Consider the following 25,629-nt stretch of genomic DNA (forward strand, 5'->3'; position numbering starts at 1 on the left):
TCCTTTCTCTCCCAATTGGAATTTCCTTTCTATGTCATCTCTAGTCATTGCTGTGGTAATATACTCTATTATTCTTTTATCAAATATTCTCCATATTATTTCTCTGGGTAAGTATTGGGCAGATACTGCAATTAAAATATATTTAACCTGATAGCTAAAAAAAGTCCCATATTTATTTTGTATAGTTTGTAATAGTTTTATATATTTATTTACCCATAACATTTTGGTTTAAAGACATCATTAAACTTTCATTGTACAATAGCAAAGAAGTATAGCTATTCCTTATGCTCTTTTTACTTTGCAGTGTTTAAGTTTTTTTTTTAGTTTTTTTTTTTGGTGATTTTCTTTTACCATTAGCTACTAGCTCTCAGGAAGTATAGTTTTTTGTTTGCTTAAATTACACACACACACACACACACACACACACACACACACACGTATTTATGTATTATAGGTATAATCACTAGCATTTAGCAAAGTTTTGAAATAAATAGACTAGTCTACATGTTGTTCTATTCTTTTCCCCCTAATAATCTTATACTAATACACAGAGCTCAGTTATAAATCAGACAAGAATTGCTTGGCACCTGTAGATTTTGACTAAGAAGTTAAATTAACTTTGATTAGTTATATTTTTTAATCATCATTAATTTAACCCAATTTTTAAATTTAAGATGACTAAAGTAAATGAAATTGTATTCTGAATTGTTTGTCTGGGTCTAATATGACAAAAAAATCTGTGTTAGAGAGTGCTTTAATTATTAGTGTTTGAAGACATTTCAAATAGTACTGTAGAATTTAGTCCTTATATTAATACAATTAATTAAAATTCACCTCCAACATATTATATATCAGTCATTCAAAATTGAGAAACATGGTTGTAAAAATATCATCAAGATATGTGATGATATTTACTTTAATTTCTTCCATTACAGAGATACCAGAATAATTATTTATATATAATTTGCTAATTGCTTACCCAAAATGTTTGGTTACTAAATCAAAAAATATTAAAACTCTTATTTACCCAGAGGAGCAGACACACTGCAACGGGTTGTAACATGTCTGCATTGCCAGGACTTACAATGTTACTCTGGAGGGGGTAGCATAATGTTTTGAGAATAATGCACACTCTGAACTAAAAAGGCCCGCCCACCTCTTCCTATCTGTTTAACCCTGGACTAACATAAACCCCCACTTACTTAACCCTAAAATGGTAATAATATCTGCCCCACAGGTTGTTTTGAGAGGAACATGTAGGTTAGTGCAGCAAGTAGTAGGCACTGCCTCAAGGGCAGTAAACAATATTCATCCAGGGATCAGGGATCCATATTCTAGGCTCAGCTCACTTATCCATGGGTTTCTTAGTTGGAAAGTTTCTCTCTCTGAATTGTAGTTTTTTTTGTTTTGTTTTGTTTTTTATTTCTGTAAAGTAGACACATTAAAATTTACTGTGCTTAAACTTCAGAAGATTTATGTCAGGATTAAATTAGATAAATTATGTACAATTATCAGAAAACTTTATAACAGTAGACAAATGTGTACAACATTATCATCCTCACAAAAATGAAAGCAACTTAATGGTAACTGGTCATCCTATTTTAAACTGCTAGATCTGAGAATGTGATATGGCTATAGCTGTCCTTGTGATAGTTGCCTTTTTACATGTTTCCACACTGGTAGAAGCTATAGTCTAGGTTATTTTTGGCAATTTGAATCAAAAGTGAGCAGAGTCATTATTCAATGCATGTATCTTTTTTAGTAAAAGCTCAATGAGTGTTTCTGTTGTATATCAAGGGGCTAATGCCATATACATTTTTGGGAGAAATCCTAATTAGAAAATTGGATATGTTCTTAAATTGCAAATGTGTGTACATCAAAGCCATCATAAGAATAAATTTAAGTCTGATAGTGTACATAGCTTCAGTACACATTGGCGAAATATCCTGCTGATTGCTGATTGAAAACAGTTGTTAATTCTCTACTTCACTAAATTCAGAGTGGAAAAACTTTCCTTAATAAAGAACAGATTGAGGAGATCCAAGACCTTACTGTGTGGGAATTAATGGCAGATGCATATACTGGTAGTTAAAATGTTTCATTAGATGTTAATGTCTTGCTGTGTTTTTAATTGTTCAGGAATTAGCCTCTAGAATATTAAAACCATCTGTTTGTTATCATGATGAAACAGAATGCTTAAATAGTTATTAATTTGTGTTTCTTGTCTTTTTTTTTTTTTTGAGGAATAATCTGTAAAACTTTTATCTGTTTAGAGTTTAGGGAATTTGGAATGTGGAAGTGAAAAGTAATTTTAAAGCACACCAGTGCCCTGAACAGCTGAAGTATGTCTTTCTTTTTCCCTACCTGCTGCATATATTTTATGTTCTCTCTCTCTCTCTTTGTCTCTCTGTCTCTCTCCTTCTCTCGTTCTCTTCCCTTCTCCCTCTCTCCTTCTCTTTCTCTCTAAGGAGGATGAATTGACTCTTTTTTTCATGGTGTGATGAGAATGATCACAGTTGATTTAATAGTTGATTTAAACTGTAAGACCACCTTTGCACATGCTGATTATTTTACATTCTAGATCAAGACAGAATTTAGACATTTAGAGGAATGAAAGAGAGCTAATTTTTTTTAAACTCTAAGGATATACTTTTCCTACTATACTGCACTAGCTCTGCATAACCACTGAGGGCTACAGACTTCTTCTGGCATGGGTCCCAGTCTTGACTCTGCTGTTTTCTGCCTTATGATCTGACACAGATTAGTCTTTCCCAGCTTTGGTTTCTCCTTCTGTAAATTGGGAAGTGCAATTTAATTTACAGAGTTTTGTGATGCTTAGAAATAATACATGATGATTGCGTATTTGTTTTATGTAGTAGTCATGTTAATTGCTTCCTTTCTTGATTACATGGAGCCTGTGAGATATTTTGGGTGCCACTGAGAATATATATTAGCACTATAGCTGCAAGATCCAGGAACAAACTCTTTATTTACTTTTACTTGCCTTTCCCCTGTGTTAATAGCCAAACATTGGTGCATTAAAGTTCTTACCCTCAAAATGAAAATCTCATCTAGTGCCACCTTGCTCTAGTTAATTGGCAGATATATAGATCTGTAGTGGAGAGAGCTAATCTACCTCTGCATGGGATCACAATTTATGTCTCTAAGCGGCCTAGTAGTTGTCTTCTTATCTCTGAGTTTTGTTAGGAAAAATTGTCAAGTTATCTTTTCATAAATTTATGCTGATCAGCTAAAACCATGCTAAAAATTGGAAATTTTATAGATTTGAATCTTTCTGCATCTCAGAGAAATGCCAAAAATTAGTGATAGTTGGGAAAATTATCGTTCTGTATGGAAGCTTCTTTTGCTTCGCTTGTCCCGCATTCAAAATTGGATTGTCCCATTCCCTGAATCCGTGTTGCCCAGATTAAAAATGAGAGAGTATTCATAACTTAAAATCTGGAGCCCAGTGAAAATCACTTGCTATATTAAAGTGAAGTATGTTGTGAACCCTGAGTCTCTAATTAGGTTCCTCAGAGGCCAGGCTGGCAATGTAAATAAGTGATAAAGGACAATGTAGGCTGTGGGGACTGCCTTGGCATGATGCAGTGACCCTTTATAACTATAGAGTTAATTCAGTTAACTTGTTTCCAGGAGCTTATCCCCTTGCTAATTGGCTATACTGGTACCTGAGGTCATATAAACTTTTTATTCAGTATAACAAGAATAACCTTATACCGTCTACATGGAAAGGACCTTCTCATTTAAAAATTTACCCAGGAAACTATATTTACTTCTATAACCAAATGGATTTCTTTTATACATATTGTTGTTAACTATTAAGAAACCAGTATTTGGAGGCACACATTTTTAAAGGTTTCTACCATCATAGGATATGTTGGAAGAAGGTTTTTACTGGATAGATTGGGGTTTTTAATGTTTAATTTTTTTTTTTTTTTTTAATGAGACAGGGTCTTGCTCTGTTTCCCAGGATGAAGTACAAGTGGCACAATCATAGTTCATTGCAGCCTCGAACTCCTGGGCTCAAGCAATTCTCCTGCCCCAGCCTCCCAATTAGCTGGGACTACAGGTGTGTACAGCCACACCTGGCTAATTTTTCTTATTTTTTGTGGAGATGGGGTGTTGCTGTGTTGCCCAGGCTGGTCTCAAACTCCTGTCTCAGCTTCCCAAAGTGCTGGCTTTACAGGGTGAGCCACCATGCCTGGCCTTGCTGGATTGATTTTTATCAAAATAAAAAAAAAAAAAAAGGTTTTTTTTTTTTTTTTTAAACACTTGTTAGAAGGTAAGATGAATAGGATTTTTAAATGCTTCATATTATCCAAATTACTTAAAAGTGGCAATCTCATCAGTAAGTATGTGTAATACGAAGAGAGCTATTAACTTTTCTTGGTAGTGGTTTTTGACCTTTTGCTGAACAAGTACTTTTTAAAATTCTCAAATGCCAGGATGAAGATTCCTTAAACTAACTGTAATTATATGCTACTTTTCTCTATAATCCTATACCTGACTATCTAAAATATCTTAAATTACATATGATCACTGTTTCAAGAACAAAATCAGTGATAGCACATTTTGAAGACTATGGAATCTAAAGGCTAATTTTGTATGATCACAAAGCCTACAAGTTCACCAAGCTCCAAGGGACATTCTGTGAGAGATTTTTAAAGACTGTCTTAAATGTAGCAGACCATTAGGCATACTGAGGCTGGGTGCAGTGGCTCATGCCTGTAACCCTAGCACTCTGAGAGGCCGAGGTAGGTGGATCGCTTGAGCTCAGGAGTTCGAGACCAGCCTGAGTAAGAGAGAGACCCTGTCTCTACAAAAAATAGAAAAATTAGTCTGGCATGGTGGCATGCACCTATGGTCCCAGCTACTTGGGAGGCTGAGGCAGGAGGATCACTTGAGTCCCAGGAGTTTGAGGTTGCTGTGACCTAAATTGATGCCACTGCACTCTATCCAGGGGGGACAGAAGGAGACTGTGTCTCAAAAAAAAAAAAAAAAAAAAGATTAAATATTGAGTAATTAAACAAATACTTAATAAATTCTAGGTACTGTATGGGCTTTGGAGATATAATAATGAACAAAATAAGTAAAATTCCTGGTTCTCATGCAATTTATAATCTAGTTGTGTGGTGGTGGGACTTTAGGAGAGACAAAGAACAAGCAAAGTAAGTTAAATATGTACTACATTAGGAGTTATTAAGTAGAGGCAGGATTGTAGTTGTAAATAGGGTGGATAGGGAAGTCCTCAATGAGAAAATAATATTTAAATAAAGATCTAAAGTAGGGAGGTAGTGAGCCATGAGTCCTTATGGGGGTTAAACATTCCATATGGAGGGGTCCAGTGAGTGCAAAGGCCCTGAGATGGGAAAATGCCTGGTTTGTTTGAGGAATAGTGGGGAGGACAGTGAAACTGTTACAGAGTGAGCAAGGCAGAGAGTAGTACAAAATGAGATCAGAGAAATAATGGGGGAGCCAGATAGAGTGAAGGCTGCTTTGTAGGCCGTTGTAATGACCAGCGAAAGACTGGTAAGTAATGGCCAGAGAGGTAGGAGGAAAAGCAAGAGTGAAGCAAAGTGTTTCAAGGATGAGGGAGTAATTGAATATGTCTTATGCTATGGTTACATCCAAAAGATGGGGACTGAGAATGACTACTAGGTTTAACAATGTGAAGGTCATTAATGACTGGTACTGCCTTTAAAGCCATATAAGAGGGACCTTTGCCCTGGACCCTGCTCTGGCCCTTTGTAAGCCATGTCCCTTCCCAGAGAAAAAGGCTTCAAAGGGACAAATATATGCCTGCTTGGAGCCTGCCCCTCTCTTCCCTTTTACACCATGCTACTGGCTATCTGAGACTGAAATTTCCAGCCCAAATATCTTCAAACTGGCTTCCAGGGCCTGTCTTTAAGCTCATAATTTGAGAGCAAATTGTACCACACATGTTTCTATGTCTAAACCCAAGTTGGGGTCTCTGCTAGTGGGAGTTGGATAAAGTTGGTGATGTGGATGGGGCCTGGAAATTGGCCTGGAATGTCAGCATGTGTGTAGGTGAGGCTTCTTGAGATGGGGGACAGAACTAACTACAGGTGAAAAGAAAAGTGCACCAGGCTGATGGCTGGTTCTTCTACATTGCCACATTCCGTCAAGAAACTTCAAGGAATGCAGAATTCTAAACTAAAACACGGGCTTTGTTGACATTATAAATAAGCAAGGTAGAAGGATAGGACATATGTTACTTAACACTATGTATGTTATTTTGATGTACACTTTCAACTACTTAGAGAATGTTTGGGTTTCTTTCCTGGAGTTCTGCAAATGTTTTAAAGAACCTGTTGTTGAGGTTGATAAGGAGTAGTTCTATGGCATGTGGAAACAAAAGCCTTCTTGATGTGGAGACAAAACCCTTCTTGGAGGGGGTTAAACAGAGAATGGGAGGAGAACAAGTGGTCACACTGAATAAAATGTTTTCCAGAATTTCTTGAAGGCAATGAAAAAAATGGAAATGTACCTGAGTTTCTTTGTTTTGTCCTGTTTCATTGTCTTTTCTTCTAAGGTGGAAAAAATTAGTCAGGCTGTTTGTACCCTAAAGAAATAGATTATATCAGTTTGCAAGGGCTACCATAACAAAATATCACAGGCTTAAAAAATGGAAATTTATTTTCTCACAGTTCTGGAAGCTAGAAGTTTCCAGATCAAAGTGGTGTTAGCCAGTGTGTTTTCACCTAGGGCCTCTCTGCTTGGCTTGTAGATGGCCACCTTCTTGCTTTGTCTGTATATGCACACATCCCTGGTGTCTCTCTGATGCCCTAATTTCTTCTTATAAGGACACTAGTTAGATTGGATTATGGCCTACTCTAATAGCCTTCTTTTAACTTAGTTCTTTAAATGCCCTACATCCACATACAGTCACATTCTGAAGTAATTGGGGAGGGAAGCAGGTTTAGGACTTCAAATGTGAATTTTATGTGGGTACAATTAAGTCCATAACAGGGATCTCAAATATTCTAGAGCACGCATTTGTGGGACCTGTCCTACCTCTGAAATGTCTGTGGCTTTTCAAAAAAGTTAACTCTAGTGCTCGCTAACCAATTCAGTTCTGTCGTTATGGAAGTAATGTAGCCTTTCATGGGATAGTCACTAATTGATGATAAATTTAGTGACATATAGGTTCCTAAAATAGCTATGGACAGGGGAGGGGCCTTAGCCTTGATGAGATTTTAATTTTTGACTGGATTTGAAGTGAACTGAGATCAAAACAGTGGTTTGTTGGATAGAGGTTTGCTGTAAAAATTCAGATTGTAAAAATTTTGATAGATTGCAACCAAAATATTTTATATTACAATAAATCCTAGATGCTCATAAATTTTTTCTATTAAAGTGGGTAGACAATAAGTGTGTTAGAGAAGAACAATGTCTTTTCCAGAAATGAATTCTTAAAAACTTATGGCGATTTTAAAACACATATGAAAGTAGAGATAATAGTATAATGAACCCAACATCATCCAACTTCAATAATTAAGACAAGGCTAATCTTGTTTCCTCTATGCCCCTGCATACATTCCTCCCCAATAGCTACTGCTCCTCCTATCCTCTGGATTATTTTGAAAAATAAAACCCAGATATCAAATCATTTTACCTTGTAAATATTTTAGCATATATCTCTAAGGGAATCTGCTTTTTTACTATGACTACACCAAGATATAAACAAGAATTCCTTAATATCATCAATATTTAGTGTACATATTTGTGAGTTTATTTCATAACTTTTTTATACTTTACTCAAATTATGTTTAAAATAAGATCTGTACATGGAAATTGGTTGAGGTATGTCACATTTCTTGTACTCTCATTCCTATTCTTCTTCTATATTCACTTTGCAATTTACTCATTGAGAGAATCAGGTGATTTCTAGATTTTTCTGATTTCATCTAATTTGTGGTTCAACGTGTGCCCCTTTCTCTTAATATTTCCTGTAAACTCATAGTAGATTTTACAGTTTGATAAGATTCAGGTTTGATTGGGGGGTGGTACTTTATTGGCAGTGTGATGTTTTTAAATTTTGTGACATATATTACCTGATTTTCTCTGTTTATGATGTTAGCAGATGTTAGTAGCCGTTGATACTTGATTCTTTGTGTATTTTTTTCATTTTCAGAAGGTCCTCCAAAGGTAACCAGTGAAATATTTATTTATTTGTTGGGTTGTGTTTTTTTTTGTTTGATTCATTTTGTTTTTAGGATCACTGTGTGTTTATGGATTTAAACATATTTGATATATTGTTATCCATTGTTATTATGCTATCAATATTCAAATTGTCCCCTCTTCCCTAAATGGGAACCCCTTCAATTTGGCTCCCAAGCCCCTTTGACATGATTTTTCTACAAAGACAAGATGTTTCAGATTCATCTTACATATTTTCTTTCTTAGACCTTCACTTGACCATTTTTTGCATAGCAGAACGTGAAAAATGAAAAATATAAAGCATTTTATGTTTGAGGGTGATAGTTATTTTAAAGAATGCCAGGCCACTTAAAAAGTTTGAAACATGTTTTCTTATGGAAAATCATAAAAAGTAAGTTTTCTGTGTGATTTTTATATATCATCCTCGAAAACAATAATATTGTCTCAATTAGTTTTTAATAATCAAAATCTCATTTTCAGAAAGCTATGAACTATATACTAAGGCAGTCCAGCATTCCCTCATCAAGTTATTTTTGCATTGCATTTGTGTATTATGTGTGAATTTCTGAGCCTATTTGAAAACAGATTTATGTTTTGTCCACAGTTATACATAAGGAATGCCAAACACCTATTTATTCTGGCTTTTCTCTTTTATCCCATTCTTGTATGGTTTTTTTCTTCTATAGTTTAAACTTCCTTTTTGGTCAAAAATGAAAAGGCAGGTATGTTATTATGCCCTTTATCAACATAATTCAACCTAGGAATGGTACCCACGTTGTAGATAGAGATGTGAGTTATATATCAAGCACTATTTTTATACATCCTTTCTCTTCACATTATTAAGTTATGAAGAAATAGTATCATAATAGCCTCTTGGCCTAAGCATAGAGAGTAGAGGTTATGATTCCCTTGATAAGTGGTAGAACATGATTAAGTTCTACTTTCTAGGTTGAGTATGTCTATTATAAGGCTATCAAAGTTGGTTAGATTGATTTTGATTATCTTAATTGCTTTTTGTTTATGTTTGAGACTATATAGTTAGATTGATCTTGGCTTATTTTCCTCTATTTTATTAACTTACAGTTTTTTCTATTGCTGTGAAGTCCACTGAACCCCTTTTAAATGTTGAATAATATATGTGTTTGGCAAGTGGAAGCACTTCATAGTTTTCATTTTCCAAGCTAATAGCACAACCTTCAAGTCATTATCTGTGCAGTAATACCTTAAGTGTTTATTTGGGAACATCACTAACACAGATAAATAACTTTCTAAAGTGCAAGCATATCTAAGAATCCTGTTCCTTCTTTTGCATAAATAAAACTTTTCTAATTCCAGTGGAGTGACTATGGATACATGGATTTAGAGGCAATTTCTCATTTTCTTGTATTTTTAAACCCACTGTGGTAGGCAGAATTCCAAGATCGCTCTCAAGATACTTGCCCCCTAGTTATTCCCATGATTAGATTTTCATAAGTAGTTTAGTTGACTTTAAGAAAGGTAGTGAACCCTTAACAGGGACCTGACTTTTCCTGGAATGATGGATTAAACTGATGGACTCTTTCTTTTTTTAAAATAAAGTGTTTTATTAAAATATAAGTTATATATATACACACGCACATAATATATACATATATACATATACATATAATATATACCATAAAATTCACTCATTCCAAGAGTACAAATTAATGAGTGTTAGTAAACTTATAGTTGTATAATCATCACTATAGTTCAGTTTTAGAACAGTGCTACCATCTCACAAATTTCCCTTATGACCATTTGCAAAATGGAGAAATCTTACATTCTTGTGAAAAATTCTATTAGAACTTGGCAGGCTGTTATTAAATTCATTTTGTTGTATTGCATCAGATTTTGGTACCTTTTTAAATTAGGAAGGTCATAACATAATTCCTTCTAGATTTTAGCAAATTAGTTTTCCACAATTTTTTTATACTCTGGAACCAATTTTGTTAAATGTTCTTTAAAATTTTAGACTATTAATATTTGATTTTAGTTTTGAAAGTATCACCATAAAATGTTTACTACTATAATTTAGAAAATTTTCCATTGTATTTTAATTTTTAATATTTTGTTTGCTTGCTATCTCTTTTTATACTTAGATTTGTAAAAGATATGTCTGTTTTATCTTGTGGGTACCCCCAATTATACTGTAGTTTATTAATTGTATAATTTTTTAATTTCCAATTCATTATATTTTTTCTTAAAAGGATTGCCTTACTCTAATTTTCCCTATAGTTGCTTTCTTGTCTCATTTTTTAATTCATTTTGATCTCTATAATTATGCTATTTGTTTTTATTCATTCTCATTTAATAGAAAATACATAAAGTTCATGAGTTTACCTCTAACAAAGATTTTACAGCATCCTGTAATTATTTTTGTTTATATATTTATACTTTTAATTTTCTTAATTTAAGTGAGGATGTGTGTGTATGTGATTTTTCTCTTTGACCCAATTATAATTGTGGAAAGGATTTTTAAAATTTCCTTTTAAAAAAGATTTTAAAAATTCTTTAGGTGATACGGACATTTAGTGCTGCCATTAATTTTTATTGTAGAAAATACTGCTCATGTAGTTTTTACATTTTGAAATTTATTCTGATATGTCTTGTGACCTAGTGTTTTTCAGTTGATCCCATACAGGCTTGAAGAGGTGTGTCTCTGTAAGTTACCAAATTTACTGTATAATAACCAAGCCAAATTTTGTTTTTTAACCTCTATGTTCTTTTCCATTGTTTTGTTTTCTTGCTCCCTCATTAGTAGGATGCTAAAGTCTCCTACTTTCTTTTGGTTTCCAATATTATTTAAAATATTTTTTACTTTCATATAAAGGCTTAAAACTTACCCCTTTAGTATAAAGTACAGAAGTATAGGAGGTAAATATTTTACCATTTGTTACTATTTTTATATAGTAACTAAAGTAACAGACTGTCTTTGACATATGACTTCACTGAGCCATTTATTTCTAGCCTTTTGTCTTTTTCCATCTCTCTATTTTTAGATTTAGGGGTCCTTTGTAACTAACAAATAATTGGATATCTATCTGTCTGTCTGTCCAACCCAATACAAAGTAGTTGTCTTTGCCTTTTTTTTTTTTTTCAGATGGGAGCTTAATCTATTTATATTATCAGAACATTTAGTCTTACGTTTTTTCTTTCTTGCTACTTCCCTTGTTTTTCTCCGTTTCTCTATTTATTATGTGATTTAAATCCTTTTAATTTCTTTCCTTTTCTTTCCCTTTCCCATTTCTTTCCTTTTCTTTTCAAGAGACAAGGTCTCACTCTGTTGCCCAGGCTGCAGTATAGTGGTGCTGTTATAGCTCCCTGCAGCCTCAAACTCCCAGGTTCAAGCGATTTTCCTTCCTTAACCTCCCAAGTAGTTGGGACTACAGGCACGTGCCACCAGGCCTGGATAATTTAAAAAATTTTTTATAGAGACAAGGTCTCACTATGTTGCCCAGGCTGGAGTATTTTTAATATTTAAATTTTACTTGTAGTTAGCTTTAAGCCTATCAAATAGTTACTTAAAACACTTTCTCTATTGTTGGCAATAACAAGATAACCTTTGATTCTGTGATCCCAGAGAAATTTTGCACAATTTATTTTCCTGCCCTAGTATCCAAAATTATCTTAATGTTTAGCCTTTATGTACAATATGCTGTTGTCCATTTCAAAGTACAGTATAGTTTCCATTTTTAAAAAATAATTTTCTATCCAACTTTATAATTTTGTTTGTACTAGTTAATTCATGTTACCTTACTTTGATGTGTCAGCATTTTCAATATATTCTTTAGGTTGATTCATGTTTCTCTCATCTGACATACCTTTTAAAGCTTAAGGAATAAAACAGTACAAATGCTATTCAATTCATGAAATTTTTATAATTTGAGGACAATTTTATTTTGAAAAAGAAAAACAATATTTTTGCAATGTTAAGTACTTGCCACTTTGATGGTAGGTAAAGTCTACCATCAGAGTAAAGTCTAAAATTTTTCAGTGCAAAAGACGAAAGTTTTGAGCTTATTGACACACTTTCAAAACATTGTATAGAGTTCATTTAGATCCCTACAGGAAAACTCAGCAGTCTGAAAGAGGATATATGCTGCTTTGAGGAACTAAAACTGTGGAAAGAGATTACCTTTGAACACTTTTCTGCATTGTGTTGCATAATTCACATCATTCCTCTCAAGTTCCAGGCATATATTCTCTACATAATTTATCCTTCTGTAAATTTTGTTTGACAGGTTAATGACACCTACTGGGCATCAAGAATCTTTTTGGAACCCTCCATACTCCAGCTGGAAAGAATGGTATAGTCTGGCTCACAAATGCTGAGCAGATGTGCACAGAATTGCTCTACCTTCACGTATTCCAGGGTGGTGGAACTTTGTTACATGTTCATTAGCCGTGATAAAACCTTGGATCGTTATTTTCCTAATTAGCCATTAATAACAGTTAACACTATAATGAGATCACAGTTTCAGAGTTTGGAGGATATATTGTTGACAGTGAAATCTAATGAAAAACAAACTGGCTTCTTATATTTTATATGAAATGTTAATCTTACTGATAGAATTACTGCCACTCCTGCCAGATACCAGCTTCCATTCATTTTATCTGTTTTGTTCTATTATAATTTTGATACATAAACTGTATAATATTATAATGGGAAGAAACTTCTCAAATTAGAGAGTGGGTTATAGAAATTATTAAATAAGCAAAGTTCTGAAGTATCTAAAGGCTGATAGTAACAAATCTTATTTCATCAGTTATAGCAAAAGCTTTCTTATAATAGCAACCATGAATGCTCAGACAAATCAATGCAAGCAGATCAATTTTTCTTAGCTCTTTAAATGTTTAAGGCAGCACCTGTCCTTTACAATGTCTCTTGGTTGTAGGTAATAGCTGGGAATTTCAGGTGAAGGATTACAACTTAGTTATGCTATCTGAAATGATCCATCGGATGTGACTAAAAATGCCAATTTGAAAATGTATTCATGGGATTAGGAATGAACACTTCTTTGCCTAAAATCTTGTGGTTTAGCTTTAGCATTTACTAGTCAATCCATTTCTTTGAAATATTTAGCTCTCTGACAGCTTAATATCCTAAGTTTCCTTTAAACTTGAGCCCGGCTTTGGAGGAGAAAGGGGTAGCGTGGGGATGGATTTTATGTAAGGCTTTCTGAAAAAAATTTACTAAAGTGCTTTTGCTGGCAGGGCACTGGGAAGGCTAGCAAGCTGCTGCTTCTCAGTCCTTCTTGGGTTTTGCCCTTAGCCTAGATCAACATTTAGTCAGATAATTTATGTCAGAGCCTCTGACGTCTGTTGTTGGGTCTTGTTAAAGTCATCATCTTCCTTTCATGAGGAAGCACAGAAAAGGCCCAGGTGTGATGCCCAGGGTTTGTTAAGCCAGTTGGATATTTGGAAAAGCCTTGATGCTCTTATATCCCGAATTCCCAGCTGGCTGTGTTCTTCTCATCTAAGTTGGGGAACTGAGTTTTATAAACATGTTTTGATCAAACATCACCTAGTAAGATTTCTTTCCTTGTGAATGTATGGTAGTTGAGTATCACAAATATATTAAAAAATATAGAGAATACAAATTATTACAGAATCATTCCTTCCATGTTAACTGTAAATATCTAAATGGGCACTAAGAATTAAAGAGAGGAGTAGGCAGTAGAGACTTAGTCCTAGATATCTTGCCTAATTCTGAGCACATCATTTGCTGTCTTTGTTTCTTCATCCACACATTGGAGGTAGTTCTACCTGCCCTTACGTAGAGAACCAGTAAGATAAGAGTTCTGACAGTGCTAGTGAATTAGAGGGCCCACTCTACATACAGATTTTATCATTAGTATAACTATATTATAACCTTAGGCTTTTTTGAACTAGAAAAATATAGCATGAAGAATTATCAAAAGCATGAAGAATTAAATGTTAGCTAAACTTTGAAAGCATTAAAAAAAAAAAAGACGGAGTCTTTCTCTATTGCCCAGGCTAGAGTATAGTGGTATGATCATAGTTCACTGCAACCTCAAACTCCTAGACTCAAGCCATACTCCTGCCTCAGACTCCCAGGTAGCTGAGACCACAGGCTCTCACCACCATGCCTGGCTAATTTTTCTGTTTTTATAAAGATGGGCTATCACTTTTGCTCAGGTTGGTCTTGAACTCCTGGTCTCAAGTGATCCTCCTGCCTCAGCTTCCTAAAGTGCTAGGATAATAGGCATGAGCCACTGCGCTTGGATTAAAGGCATATTTTAAAAAATAAATACAGAAAGAAAGAGCTCTTCAAAGACCATAGTAGAAGAGATAAGATCTGAGCTTTAAAAAAATCTTGACCTCAGAAACACAGAGAAGGTGAGGGTGAACGTTCCAGACAGAGGGAATCTGGTGTGACAAAGTGCAGACCAGGAATGGGCAAGGAATGTTCAGGAAATGGAAAGAAGGTGATGTTCATTTTAGATTAAATCTCCCGTTGGTAAATCATTATAAAAGTTAAAACTTGAAGAGAATGACAACATTGTGAACTTTTATTCCATGGTAATAAGAAAAGGCTCATACAGCTTGCATCTATCTAAATTAACTTAGGAGGAGTAGGTTTAGCATTAATTTAGGAGAAAATTAAGTACTTAAGGGCACAGAAGGGTACAAAGTAAAATTAGCATCAATTTTTCTGGGGTCAGTTACAGAAGACTTCCTGGAGAAAGGGATTCTAGAAGAAAGTGATAAAAGTGGATTTGAAGAAAGGTTGAAAAGCAAGAAAGAATGCTCTATTTTGGGGATTTGAGGGAAGCTGACTCTGTGAATGGAATGACCAAAAAGGGGTCTGAACTGTAGTCTTTAAAGAGAGGCACCTTAAAGGTACAAGGAATGTTGATTCAGACTCACTGTCCATTCATCTTGGTTCCATCTGCCCCATTGGCTCCAAGGCCACTTGAAAACCTGCAGGCAACAGTTTGCTACCTATTGCCTGTTCTGCTCTTTATGTTCACTCCTGCCTAGAAAAATGAAGCATGTAAATTTTGTTTGACACTTTTCATGTTCTCATCCATGCACCACTTGCTAATGTTTCTTCCTATTTTCTCCCAAAAGGAACTCTGTTTCTCATATAATTTCCTGGCATGTTTCTTCTTCTGCCTTTGCTTTCAGGCTTTCTTCCATCAGGAGTGTCTTGCCCTGTCCTTTCAACTATGAGCCCAATCTACTTTTAAAATCCAAGCCTTCAAAAATCACTTCTCTGAACACCATTGGCTACTTTTTGGTTTCATTCAGCATGTATTTTCTTGTGTCATTATATTTATCTTGCTATACTGAGAACATTGTAAAGATACTATATCTTGTAACCTTCAGCATTACGTTGCTTAGTGTCTCTGAAAATGGGTGTGTGTGTATGGCTTGCAGTCTAGTATAGACTGATGGTTTTCAATTTTGTGTGTTCATCTTTTAATGGAAATTAGAGCTGGATAAATGTGTAGAAACCACTAGACTGTAAACCTAATAAGATCAGAGACACTTTTTTTTTTTAGTTTACCACTATATCTGTACCACTTAGTTCCAACTCAAATGTAGTACTTAATACGTATTTGTTGAATGAATGCTGATTTAACTTACTTAATCTGTGAGTCTTAATCATTACTTTTAAACATCTAGCAAGAGAACTCCAGAATGTTGTCTTAACAACATCATTAAGTGTCTTCTCAGTGGTTGAAGATAACATCAGAGCATCTAATCCATTTTCCCAGAGAAGAAAACCTTGGCTTTTTTGCTCTGTTTTGTTGTTTCTTTCTTTTTTCTTTTTCTTTCTTCTTTTCTTTTCTTCTCAGAGGACAGAAGAAATAAGGTGAGAAATCATAGTTAATGTAATCTGGCTTTAGACTATTCAATGTTTTTGGTCTTTTCATTATTGAAAAAAAAATCACAGTGGAACAGAAGAAAAAATGCGAGGAAAGACTAATTTCCAATTCATGGTCCTTGGTTAGGCTTTTGAGGTATTTATTTAAGTCTTGCTCATTCTTTTCTCCACGTTGATATTTCACAGTGAATATTTTGCTTATTCTATTGTCAGTGTATTTTCTATGGCACCTTACCTGGTAGTATTCAAAAACCAAGAAGAATGGACCTTAAATTGTTCACTCTTGACAAGGCTCAAAAAACAGGAGCTAAGAAACAAGCCATTGACTTTTTCCTTTTTGCTCTTTTCTTTTGCGTTTAGCTCAAGCCAGGACAGAACAGCTGCAGGGACAGTGACAGTGAAAGTGCCAGTGGAGAATCCAAGGGGTTCCATCGGAGCAGCTCTCGGGAAAGGCTCAGCGATGTAAGTTTAAAAAAAAAAAAACTTTCAACCCAAACCACACAGGATTGATTCAGGTCTCTATTACATAACTCTCCCCTCCCTTTAAATCACTTTGCATACCCAAGCATTGCAGTTCACACTTTCTTTGTGTACACGTTTGAACCTTGCAGTTATGATGTCATTCTAAATGTAGTATGACCAAAAATGTATTTTAACAAATTATAAAGTAGATGGGAGTATTTTTCATCTTAGAAACAATTGATTGCAAAGAGAAAGGATTATACTTTTATCATCAGTGTTAAAAACGAAAGAAGTAGACAGGTAGGACTGTTACCGGGAAATGATTTCATTTACCTATGGAGTTTTGGTGATTTCTTCACCTAGGAAATTGGTAACAGTCCTTTTCTGTCATTTTATTCCTGTTAGAAGTGATGACTAACTAGCCACTTACTTGGCAAGAGAAGGAATTGAATTTCCTGATGAATTTCTGGGAGGAAAAACCTTGCGAGAACATGCCATACCTCTTAAGGTGTCTGTCAGCCCTCTATACCTTGTTCTAATTGTCCTGCAGCCCCCTACCCACCAACAGGGCAGGTTCCCCTCTACTGTTTCTGAGAACCACCTACCCCCTTTGGACCCTCTTGTCTTTTTCTGTCACATATCCTATATCAGCATTTTTGACCTATCTTTGCCCCAAGAGCAACATTTGGGAACTCTCTTGTAAAATGGATCAAGTAGAGAAAAAAACTATTATTGCTATCAACAAAGCAACATTAACAGATTAAGTGAGAGAACACCATGAAAGAAAGAGAAAGCAGTTTAGAGTCTTTGAGTATTAAGAAGAAGCAGAGTTAGGATATATAATGAGGAACAAAATCCTTCACCTCTTTTCTTCCATTTTTAGTACAGTACTCTAAAGCACTGGTCTTCATTTTAATGTGCAAGATGATCTACTGATTTACAGAAAGAAAATATTACTACTTTTCTTCTAAAAATAGAATTAAGCTTTACTAGTATTCAATTTAATGAGCAGAGAGTAGTTGATGTCTATAATTTTTAAACACATGAATCTTAGGGGTGTGTACTCAAAATTTTTTTTACTGAGAGGTGTCCACTAGCGTAAAACACTAGAGACCACTGCAGCACACTTGGCCATTCTTGGTAATAATACCAAATGCACTTCTTCATCAGCCAAGGAAGACAACCCCAAAATATAACCATACCTACATACCTCAGGAAAGTTTGTGAGGTTTTGAATGAGAGTTGATATACGGGATGTTGAATAAGTGGAATAAACAAAGTATCATCATTTCTATGGTATTCTTAATATCTTAGTTGTAGATTTACTCCCCTTCTTCAAATATGGTATGACATCTATTAGTTATGTAAATAAAGAGTACTAGCTCAGTCTTTTTTTGTATGAGTGTTTCTATGTATAAGAATATATTTCATTATGTATTGATGTGTTTCATTATTTTTGTGATGGAGCTGTATAATCATAAAACCATAACAACCTTTCTTACCTAAGTTGTTAACAACAATACTTCAAGCTTGAATAGCTGTTCTTTTGAGATGTTTTTATGCTCTTAAAATGGGATCTCGTTGACCCGGGAAATTATTCCAGGGTTAGGCAGTCATATTTTCTTCATAGAGTAGAGAAATGAAAGCCACATTACTTTAGGGGACAAGAGTGCAGTGATTATATCTTTTGACTGGTTGTTCTAAACTCACTTTCCATTAGATCAAAAGAAATTGACCAGCGTGAACAACATAGTCCAAGATCCTATCTCTACAAAAAATACAGAAATTAACCAGGTGTGGTGACACGTGCCTGTAGTCCCAGCTACTCAGGAGGCTGAGGCAGGAGGATTGCTTGAGCCCAGGAATTTGAGGCTCCTATGATGATGCCACTGCACTCTAGCCTAGGCAACAGAGCAAGACTCTGTCTCCAAAAAAAAAAAAAAAAGAAGAAGAAGAATTGACAAAACACACTTCATATTTATGAACAGGAAAACTGAATATTGTTAAAATACCAATACTACCCTTTGCTATTTGTAGATTCAATATAATCCCTATCAAAATTCCAACATTTTTTGCAAAAATGGAAAAGCAGATCTTCAAGATACATATGAAATGGCAATGAGGGCACCATAATAACCACACAATCTTGAAAAATAACAAAGTTGGAGGACTTATACTTAACCAATTTCAAAATTACTGCAAAGCTACAGTACTAAAAACAATATGGGACTGGCATAACATTGTACATATAGATCAATGTAATAGAATTTAGAGTCTAGAAACAAACTCATATACCCAACTGATTTTTGACAAGAGTGACAAGTCTATTAAATGTGGAAAGAATTTTTTCTTCAATAAATAGTGCTAGGATAACTAGATTGGTACATGAAAAAGAATGAAGTTGAGCCCTACAACACACCATGTATAAAAATAAACCCAAAATGGATCAGTGACCCAAGTAAATATAAGTGCTAAACCATAAAACTCTTAAAAAAATATATACAGGTAAATCTTTATGACCTTGGATTTAGCATTGGATTCTTAGACATGACACCAAAAATATGCACAACAGAAGAGAAAATATTAATAGGTAAATTGGACTTCATCAAAATTAAAAACTTTTGTGCACAAAAGTGTGTCAAGAAGAAAATCAATAGACAACCTACAAAATGGGAGAAAATGTGTGCAAATCATGTAAGTGATAAGTGTTTAATATCCAGAATATGTCAAGAATTCCTAAACTCAACAACAAAAAAAAACCTAATTCAAAAATTGACAAAGCACTAGAATAGACATTTCTGCAAAGAAGAAATAAAAGAGCCAATAAAATGAAAAGGTGCTGAAATTTATTAGCTTTTAGAGAAATGCACATCAAAACTGTATCAAGATACTACTTTACACCTGGTAGGGTAGCTATAATTTTTTTAAAAAGAAAGAAAAATAACAAGTGTTGGGGCGGATGTGGAGAAGTTGGAACATTCATATAGTGCTGATGGGAATGTAAAATGATGCAGCCACTGTGGAGAACAACTTGGCAATCTTCAAAAAGCTATATATGTAATTATCATGTGACAGAGCAATTCTACTTACAGGTATATACCCAAAAGGATGAAAAATAGGAACTCAGATACTTATAAAACAGTTGTTCATTAAAATATTATTTACAGTAGCCAAAAGGTAGAAACAATCCATGTGTTCATCCACAGATGAATGGATGAACATTGACACATACATACACATAATGGAATATATTCAGTCATAAAAAGGATTGACATTCTGATACATACTATAATATGGATGAAGCTTAAAAACATGCTAAAAAAGAAGCAAGACATAAAATGACAAATATTGTATTATTCTATTTACATGAGGTTATCTAGAATAGGCAAAGTCATAGAGAAAAGTAGAATAGAAATTATCAGGGATTGGGATGAGGGGAGTGGGAGGGATGGGGAGTTATTGCTTAATGGTTATAGTTTCTTTTTTGGAGTGATAAAATCATTTTGGAAATAGATCAGTTATGGCAGTTGCTCAACATTGTGATTGTAGTGAATGCCACTGAATTGGCACACTTAAAATAATTGTTAAAATGGAAAGCTTTGTGTCTTACATATTTTACCACAATAAAAAAATGTAAAAAACAACTTTAGGGCTGTAAGAATCATGTCAATCTTATGTCAAGCCAGTCAGTGAAATACTTTGATTTCATGTTACTTATTAACTATTAAAATTCACACATTTTGCAGCAACATTATTAAAAAGGAAAGAAAGAGAAATGACCAAAGGAAAATTGGCATTTAGTGGGATGTTCCAGACTTCCAGTTACGTTTTTCCTACATATTTGTAGGTCTGAGGTTTTAGATTCTTACATCAAGTCCTAATGGCAATCTAAAATCTGCTGAGATAAAAGTATTTGATTGGTCAACCCACAAAACAATTATTTTTTATACCGGGGCAACACCTACTCACACAATATTTTAAAAAATAAAGATAACCCCATTTTTGCTTGAAAGAAAATTAGTAATTAATGACTGTCAGAGATTGAGAAGATTGAGTCAAAGACTGCCACTGGTGTTTGGTTTTGTTTTTGAAAATAACTTTCCATATCTAAAAAAGTTAGCTGGGCATTAGGTAGCACAAACCTGTAGTCCCAGCTACTTGGGAGTCTGAGGCTGGAGGATCACTTGAGCCCAGGAGTTTGAGGCTGCAATGAGCTGTGATGACACCACTGCACTCCAGCCTAGATGGCAAAGCGAAACCTTATCTCTTAAAAAACAAAACAAACAAACAAACAAAAAAACCCAAAAACCAAACTCCCGTGTCACTACTTATCATGATTATGCTTTCACTTACTTTCTTGAACATATGGAAAACAGTTATAACTTTTAGTGTCCTTATGTACTAATTGTGTTACATGAGTCATTTCTGGGTCTGTTTCCGTTGGTTGCTTTTCCTCCTCATCATGGGTCATAGTTTTCTTCTTTGAATGTCTGGCAATTTCTTATTGGGTGCCAGAGATTATAAATTTTTTTGTTGGGTGCTGGATATTTCTGATTTCTATAAATATTCTTTATTCTGAAATGGAATTATGTTCCTTTGAAATAGTTTCTTTTTTGAGGTTTGCTTTTGCATTTTCTTGGGCAGGACCAGAACAACTATTAGTTTAAAGGTAATTTTTCCCCAGTACTCAGTACTCCACCTAATGCCTGATATATACCAGGGCTTTCCACTGTGTCTGGTTGGAATACAAACTATTCCTTGCCCTATGTGAGCTCCGGGGATTGTTCTCCCTCCTCCTTTCCAGTGGTTGTTTTCCTTGCTGTGGGTATTTTTCTCCCACAGGTGGGCTGTGATCACTCAGGTGAGGACTAGAGGGGAACCTTGTGCAGCTTCCATGATTCTCTTCTTTCTGTGCAACTCTCTCCTCCTCATGCTCTGCTATGCAACTCCAGCTGCCTTGACCTCCCCTGATTCTCAACTCTGTCTTCACAACTCAGGGAAATTACTAGGTTCCACCTGGGTCACCTCCTACCCCACACAGGATGTGGCATGACAACTCTCCAGGCCGTAAGCTGGGAAAATTGTAAGGGTCATCTCATTTGTTTCTCTTCTCTCAAATATTATCGTATTGCACTATTACCCAACTTCTAAAAACTCTTGTTTCACACATTCTGTCCAGTTTTTAAGTTGCTCGAGGTAGGAGAGTATAGTCAGTCCTTGTTAGTCCATCATGTCCACTAGTGGTTTTTCAGCTGAGATAAAAATTTCTATCAGTCTTCTACCCACTTTAATTATATTTTTAGAAGTTTTGTCAGTTGAGATTTATTCCCAAGTGAGGCTAATCAAGATACTATATATTATCCCACCTTTGTTTTTATGAATTGGATAGGCAAAAAGAATAAGAATAAAGAATTCCAGTGTAGCTGGAGGATTTGGTTCATGGGTAAAGCTTAAAAAAACAAATATGCTGGGCTTTTCTAAATTCAGTATTCCCAAACCATATTGCCTGGAGGGGATAACTGACCACAAGGACTTTCAGATTGTCCTCATCAAGGGGGGATAGTAACCTGTTTAGATAAGTCACTAAGGAAAAAGTTAAGCAGAATAATTGAATATATAAATATTCATGATGACTTATTCAAGCCCCCTTGAATATTGCTTCCAACATTACAGAATTTTGTAATTGAGGAAGTTGCCAAAACTTAGGGGCAAAACTTATTTAAAACTTTAGGAAATCAAACAAAGCCTCAAATTATGAAATGATCATAGGCATTCATTACAAACAGACCAAGTTTAATAGCACCTTTGCTGCTTATTATGTGTGACCTTGGGCAAAGAACTTGATCTTTCTAAGCTTTGATCTTAAATCAGGATAATTTTCTCGACATTTTAAAGATTACATGATACTATGCATTTGAATCACTTAGCACAGTTCTTGGCACTTCTGTGTGCTCAAAAATATTTATGCTCTTCTCTTTTGCATTAGCCTTTTAGAGTTTCCCTTAGGAACCTTCTCTATCCTTTTTAATTTGAATTCCTTTGTCACTAATTGTCAACTTGACAAAGCCTGTCTCAACCATGATAAAATCAACTCTCCCTCCCAAATAAAATCTTCGTGATTCTGTGCCTCCTAACTATTTTTCTCAAACCTCAACTGTCCTTATTTGCTTATCCCAGTATTGGATCCCAGAGCTAGTATCCTCAAAGTCAAGCTCTGTTCTTTCCTTTGTCTTACTTACTTTGTGTAACTGAGTTACTCTCATTTTTCTACTGACTATATTTCTGAAGGGATGTTTGAGTAGTTTATCCTCTCATTGACACTACAGCTGCCTCAGATGTCCTCATGCTTTCTTACACAAAGGATTCCTGTCGGCTCTCAATGATTTCATCTACACTGTCTCTGTTTCCTTTGCTGTGTGCTCTACAATGCTTCTAGAATTGTTTTTCCAAGAGTCAGAGCTAATATTTAATCGTTCTTATTTAAAGTTTTTTTTTTATTTTGGTACTCCAGAGGATGAAGTCCACACTTCTGAGGATGATCTGCAGAGCCCTCCACAAGGAAGTAGGAAGCTAACTCTCCATCCTTCGTCTCTTCTCTGCTTTCCTGTCTTTGTACCTTATACTCAGTCCCTCTGAACCACTGTTTTTTTTTCCTTAAATAATATGCACTTTCAAATCTTCCTACTTTTGATTATTCTTTTCTATCCTTTTCTTTGTTCTTTTTCTTTTCCTTCTGCCAGCCTCAGTGCCACTTCTTGCTAGCAAATTCTTCCCAATACTATATGGAAGTAAACTCTTTTAATGCTTTATTTAAATGAGTATATGACCCTAGTTTCTCTCTGAGAGAATTTTGGGTCAAGTTTTTAGTTAAGAGATGACTTAAAAATATTTAGCACCTTTTAAGTGTTCAAGGCTTTTAAGGAATTGAAACATCTCAGAATACAGTGAAAGAATTGAGTTCTAATAAATCTTGTGCTACACAGTTCTCTAATCTTACTGTTTTGTAGTTATTTAGTTCATTCAGTATGATCCAGGTGTGACATTTCTTCTTCTGCTTTTTGAGATACCCCTTATCCTACCCTAAATGGTTTGTGGGTTTTTATTGATTTGTCTATCCCACGTTCCACTATTCATCCATCCATGCCAGCATCTGTTCTATCCTTCCTACTTCCTTCCCTCCCTCCAAACTTGTATTGAGATTTTACTTGATGCCAGGTTTCACTAGCTACTATTAAGGAAGAAATAGACGTGAGCCACAACCGTGAATGAGCTTCTCACATCATTGTAATTAGATTAGAAAATATAATCCAGACCTGAGAAGGATTCGTGATGTTTCATTTCTCCTTTTCTCTTTCTCTTCTCTTTTTTTTATCTGTGACAGATTTTCCTTTTCCATAATGTTTTGTTTATGCCTTTTTCTGTTCCTGTCCCACATATTTATGGGTTCTTCTGGATATGTTCGTGTTTCAGTTGTCCAGAAATACTTACCAAACTCCTTTTATGTACCAGGTATAGTTCTGGGCACTTGATGTCAGGCAGTGAACAAGATGAAGTCTCTTCCCTCGTGAAGTTTCCATTCTAGTGGGGGAGACAAACAATAAACCTATGAAGAAACTATTTTTATACAATAAATTTTATGAAGTAAACAAAACAGTATTAGGGTGCAAAGGTATGTGTTGCTACTTTAAGGTGATTGGATAAGGCCTTTCCGTGTAGGTGACATATAACTGAGGCCTAAATAAACAAAAGGAGGTAGCCCGGTAAAGAACTGTGGGAGTAACATTCTGGGCAACAAGAACAAGAAGCTCAGAGACCCTGATTCAGGGGCAAGCATGTCATGTTTGAAGGAAAGAAAAAAGGCTGGTGTGTCTAGAGTATTGTGTGAGCAAGCACAGTGGCTGAACATGTAACTTCCAGCTTTTGGTACAGAGGCTGGTATTGTGTCAGTTTCCTAGGTTGCTGTAACAAGTGACCACAAACTGGATGGCTTGAAACAACAGACATTTATTTCATAGTTCTGGAGGCTAGAAGTCCAACATCAAGGTGTCTGTTGGGTTGTACTCTCTATGAAGGCTCTAGGGAAGAATCCTCCCTTTTCTAGCTTCTGGTGGGTCCTTGTAATCCTCAGTGTTTTTGACTTATAGCTGCATCCTTCCAATCTCTGTTTCAGTTTTCACATGGCCTTATACTGTATCTATCTGTAGCTCTGTGTGTCCCTTCCTTGTCTTATAAGAATAGCAGTCATTGAATTTAGGGCCCACCCTAATCCCATATGACTTCAACTTAATTATACCTGCAAAGACCCTATTTCCAAATAAGGTCACTATATTAGGGTTCTCCAGAGACACAACCAAACAACAGAACATAACCAATAGAAAGAGACTTGCTGTAAGTTAGTTATTGGCTCACACAGTTATGGAGGCTGATAAATCCCAAGATCTACCATTGGCAAGCCAGAGGAGACCCAAGAGAGCAGCCAAAAGTGTAGTTCCATTCTGAAGACTGGCAGGTTTTACACCCAGCAAGAACCCATGTTTCCATCGAGTCTGAAGGCAGGAAAAAAAATTGATGTCCTAGCTCAAAGGCAGGCAGGAGAAATTTCTTCTTCTCTGAGAATCTGCCTTTTGTTCTATTCAGGCCTTCAACTGATTAGAGGAGATCTACTCACATTAGGGAGGGAAATCTCCTTTACTCAGTCTGTTGATTTAAATGTTAAACTCACCTAAAAACACCCTCACAGAAAAACCCAGAATAATGTTTGACAAATATATGGGCACCTCATGGCCCAGTCAAGTTGACATACAAAATTAACCATCACAGTCACATTCTGAGGTTCCGAATACTGGGGGGACATTGTTCAACCCACTATAGGTTATTATTAAAAAGCTACTGGAAGGTGTTAAAAGAATTGGAGTTATAATTTTTACTTTAAAATATTTAGTTTGTCTTTTACATGAAGAACTTCAGATGAAGGAGAGAGCAAAAGTAAAATCAGGAGAAGCCAGGAGGCTGTTGGGTATAGATGAGTGCTGGTGACAACTTGAGCATAACAGAGGGTTGGCTGATGTTGGAAGTGACTGAACATTTCC

The 25,629-nt window shown here is 35.2% G+C and overlaps 1 protein-coding gene across 2 annotated transcripts in view; it reads left to right on the forward strand.

Annotated features, from left to right (window-relative positions):
* AUTS2 (activator of transcription and developmental regulator AUTS2) overlaps positions 1–25,629 on the forward strand; it is a 1,151,910-nt gene that overhangs the window by 505,845 nt on the left and 620,436 nt on the right. For both annotated transcript variants that reach the window (XM_045543179.1, XM_045543180.1), the window contains exon 3: positions 16,439–16,540. In XM_045543179.1, coding sequence (XP_045399135.1) covers positions 16,439–16,540 — 102 coding nt within the window. The remainder of the gene's footprint in view (positions 1–16,438; positions 16,541–25,629) is intronic.

Source organism: Lemur catta, chromosome 2 (genome assembly GCF_020740605.2).
Source record: "Lemur catta isolate mLemCat1 chromosome 2, mLemCat1.pri, whole genome shotgun sequence".
Taxonomy (NCBI): Eukaryota; Metazoa; Chordata; class Mammalia; order Primates; family Lemuridae; genus Lemur; species Lemur catta.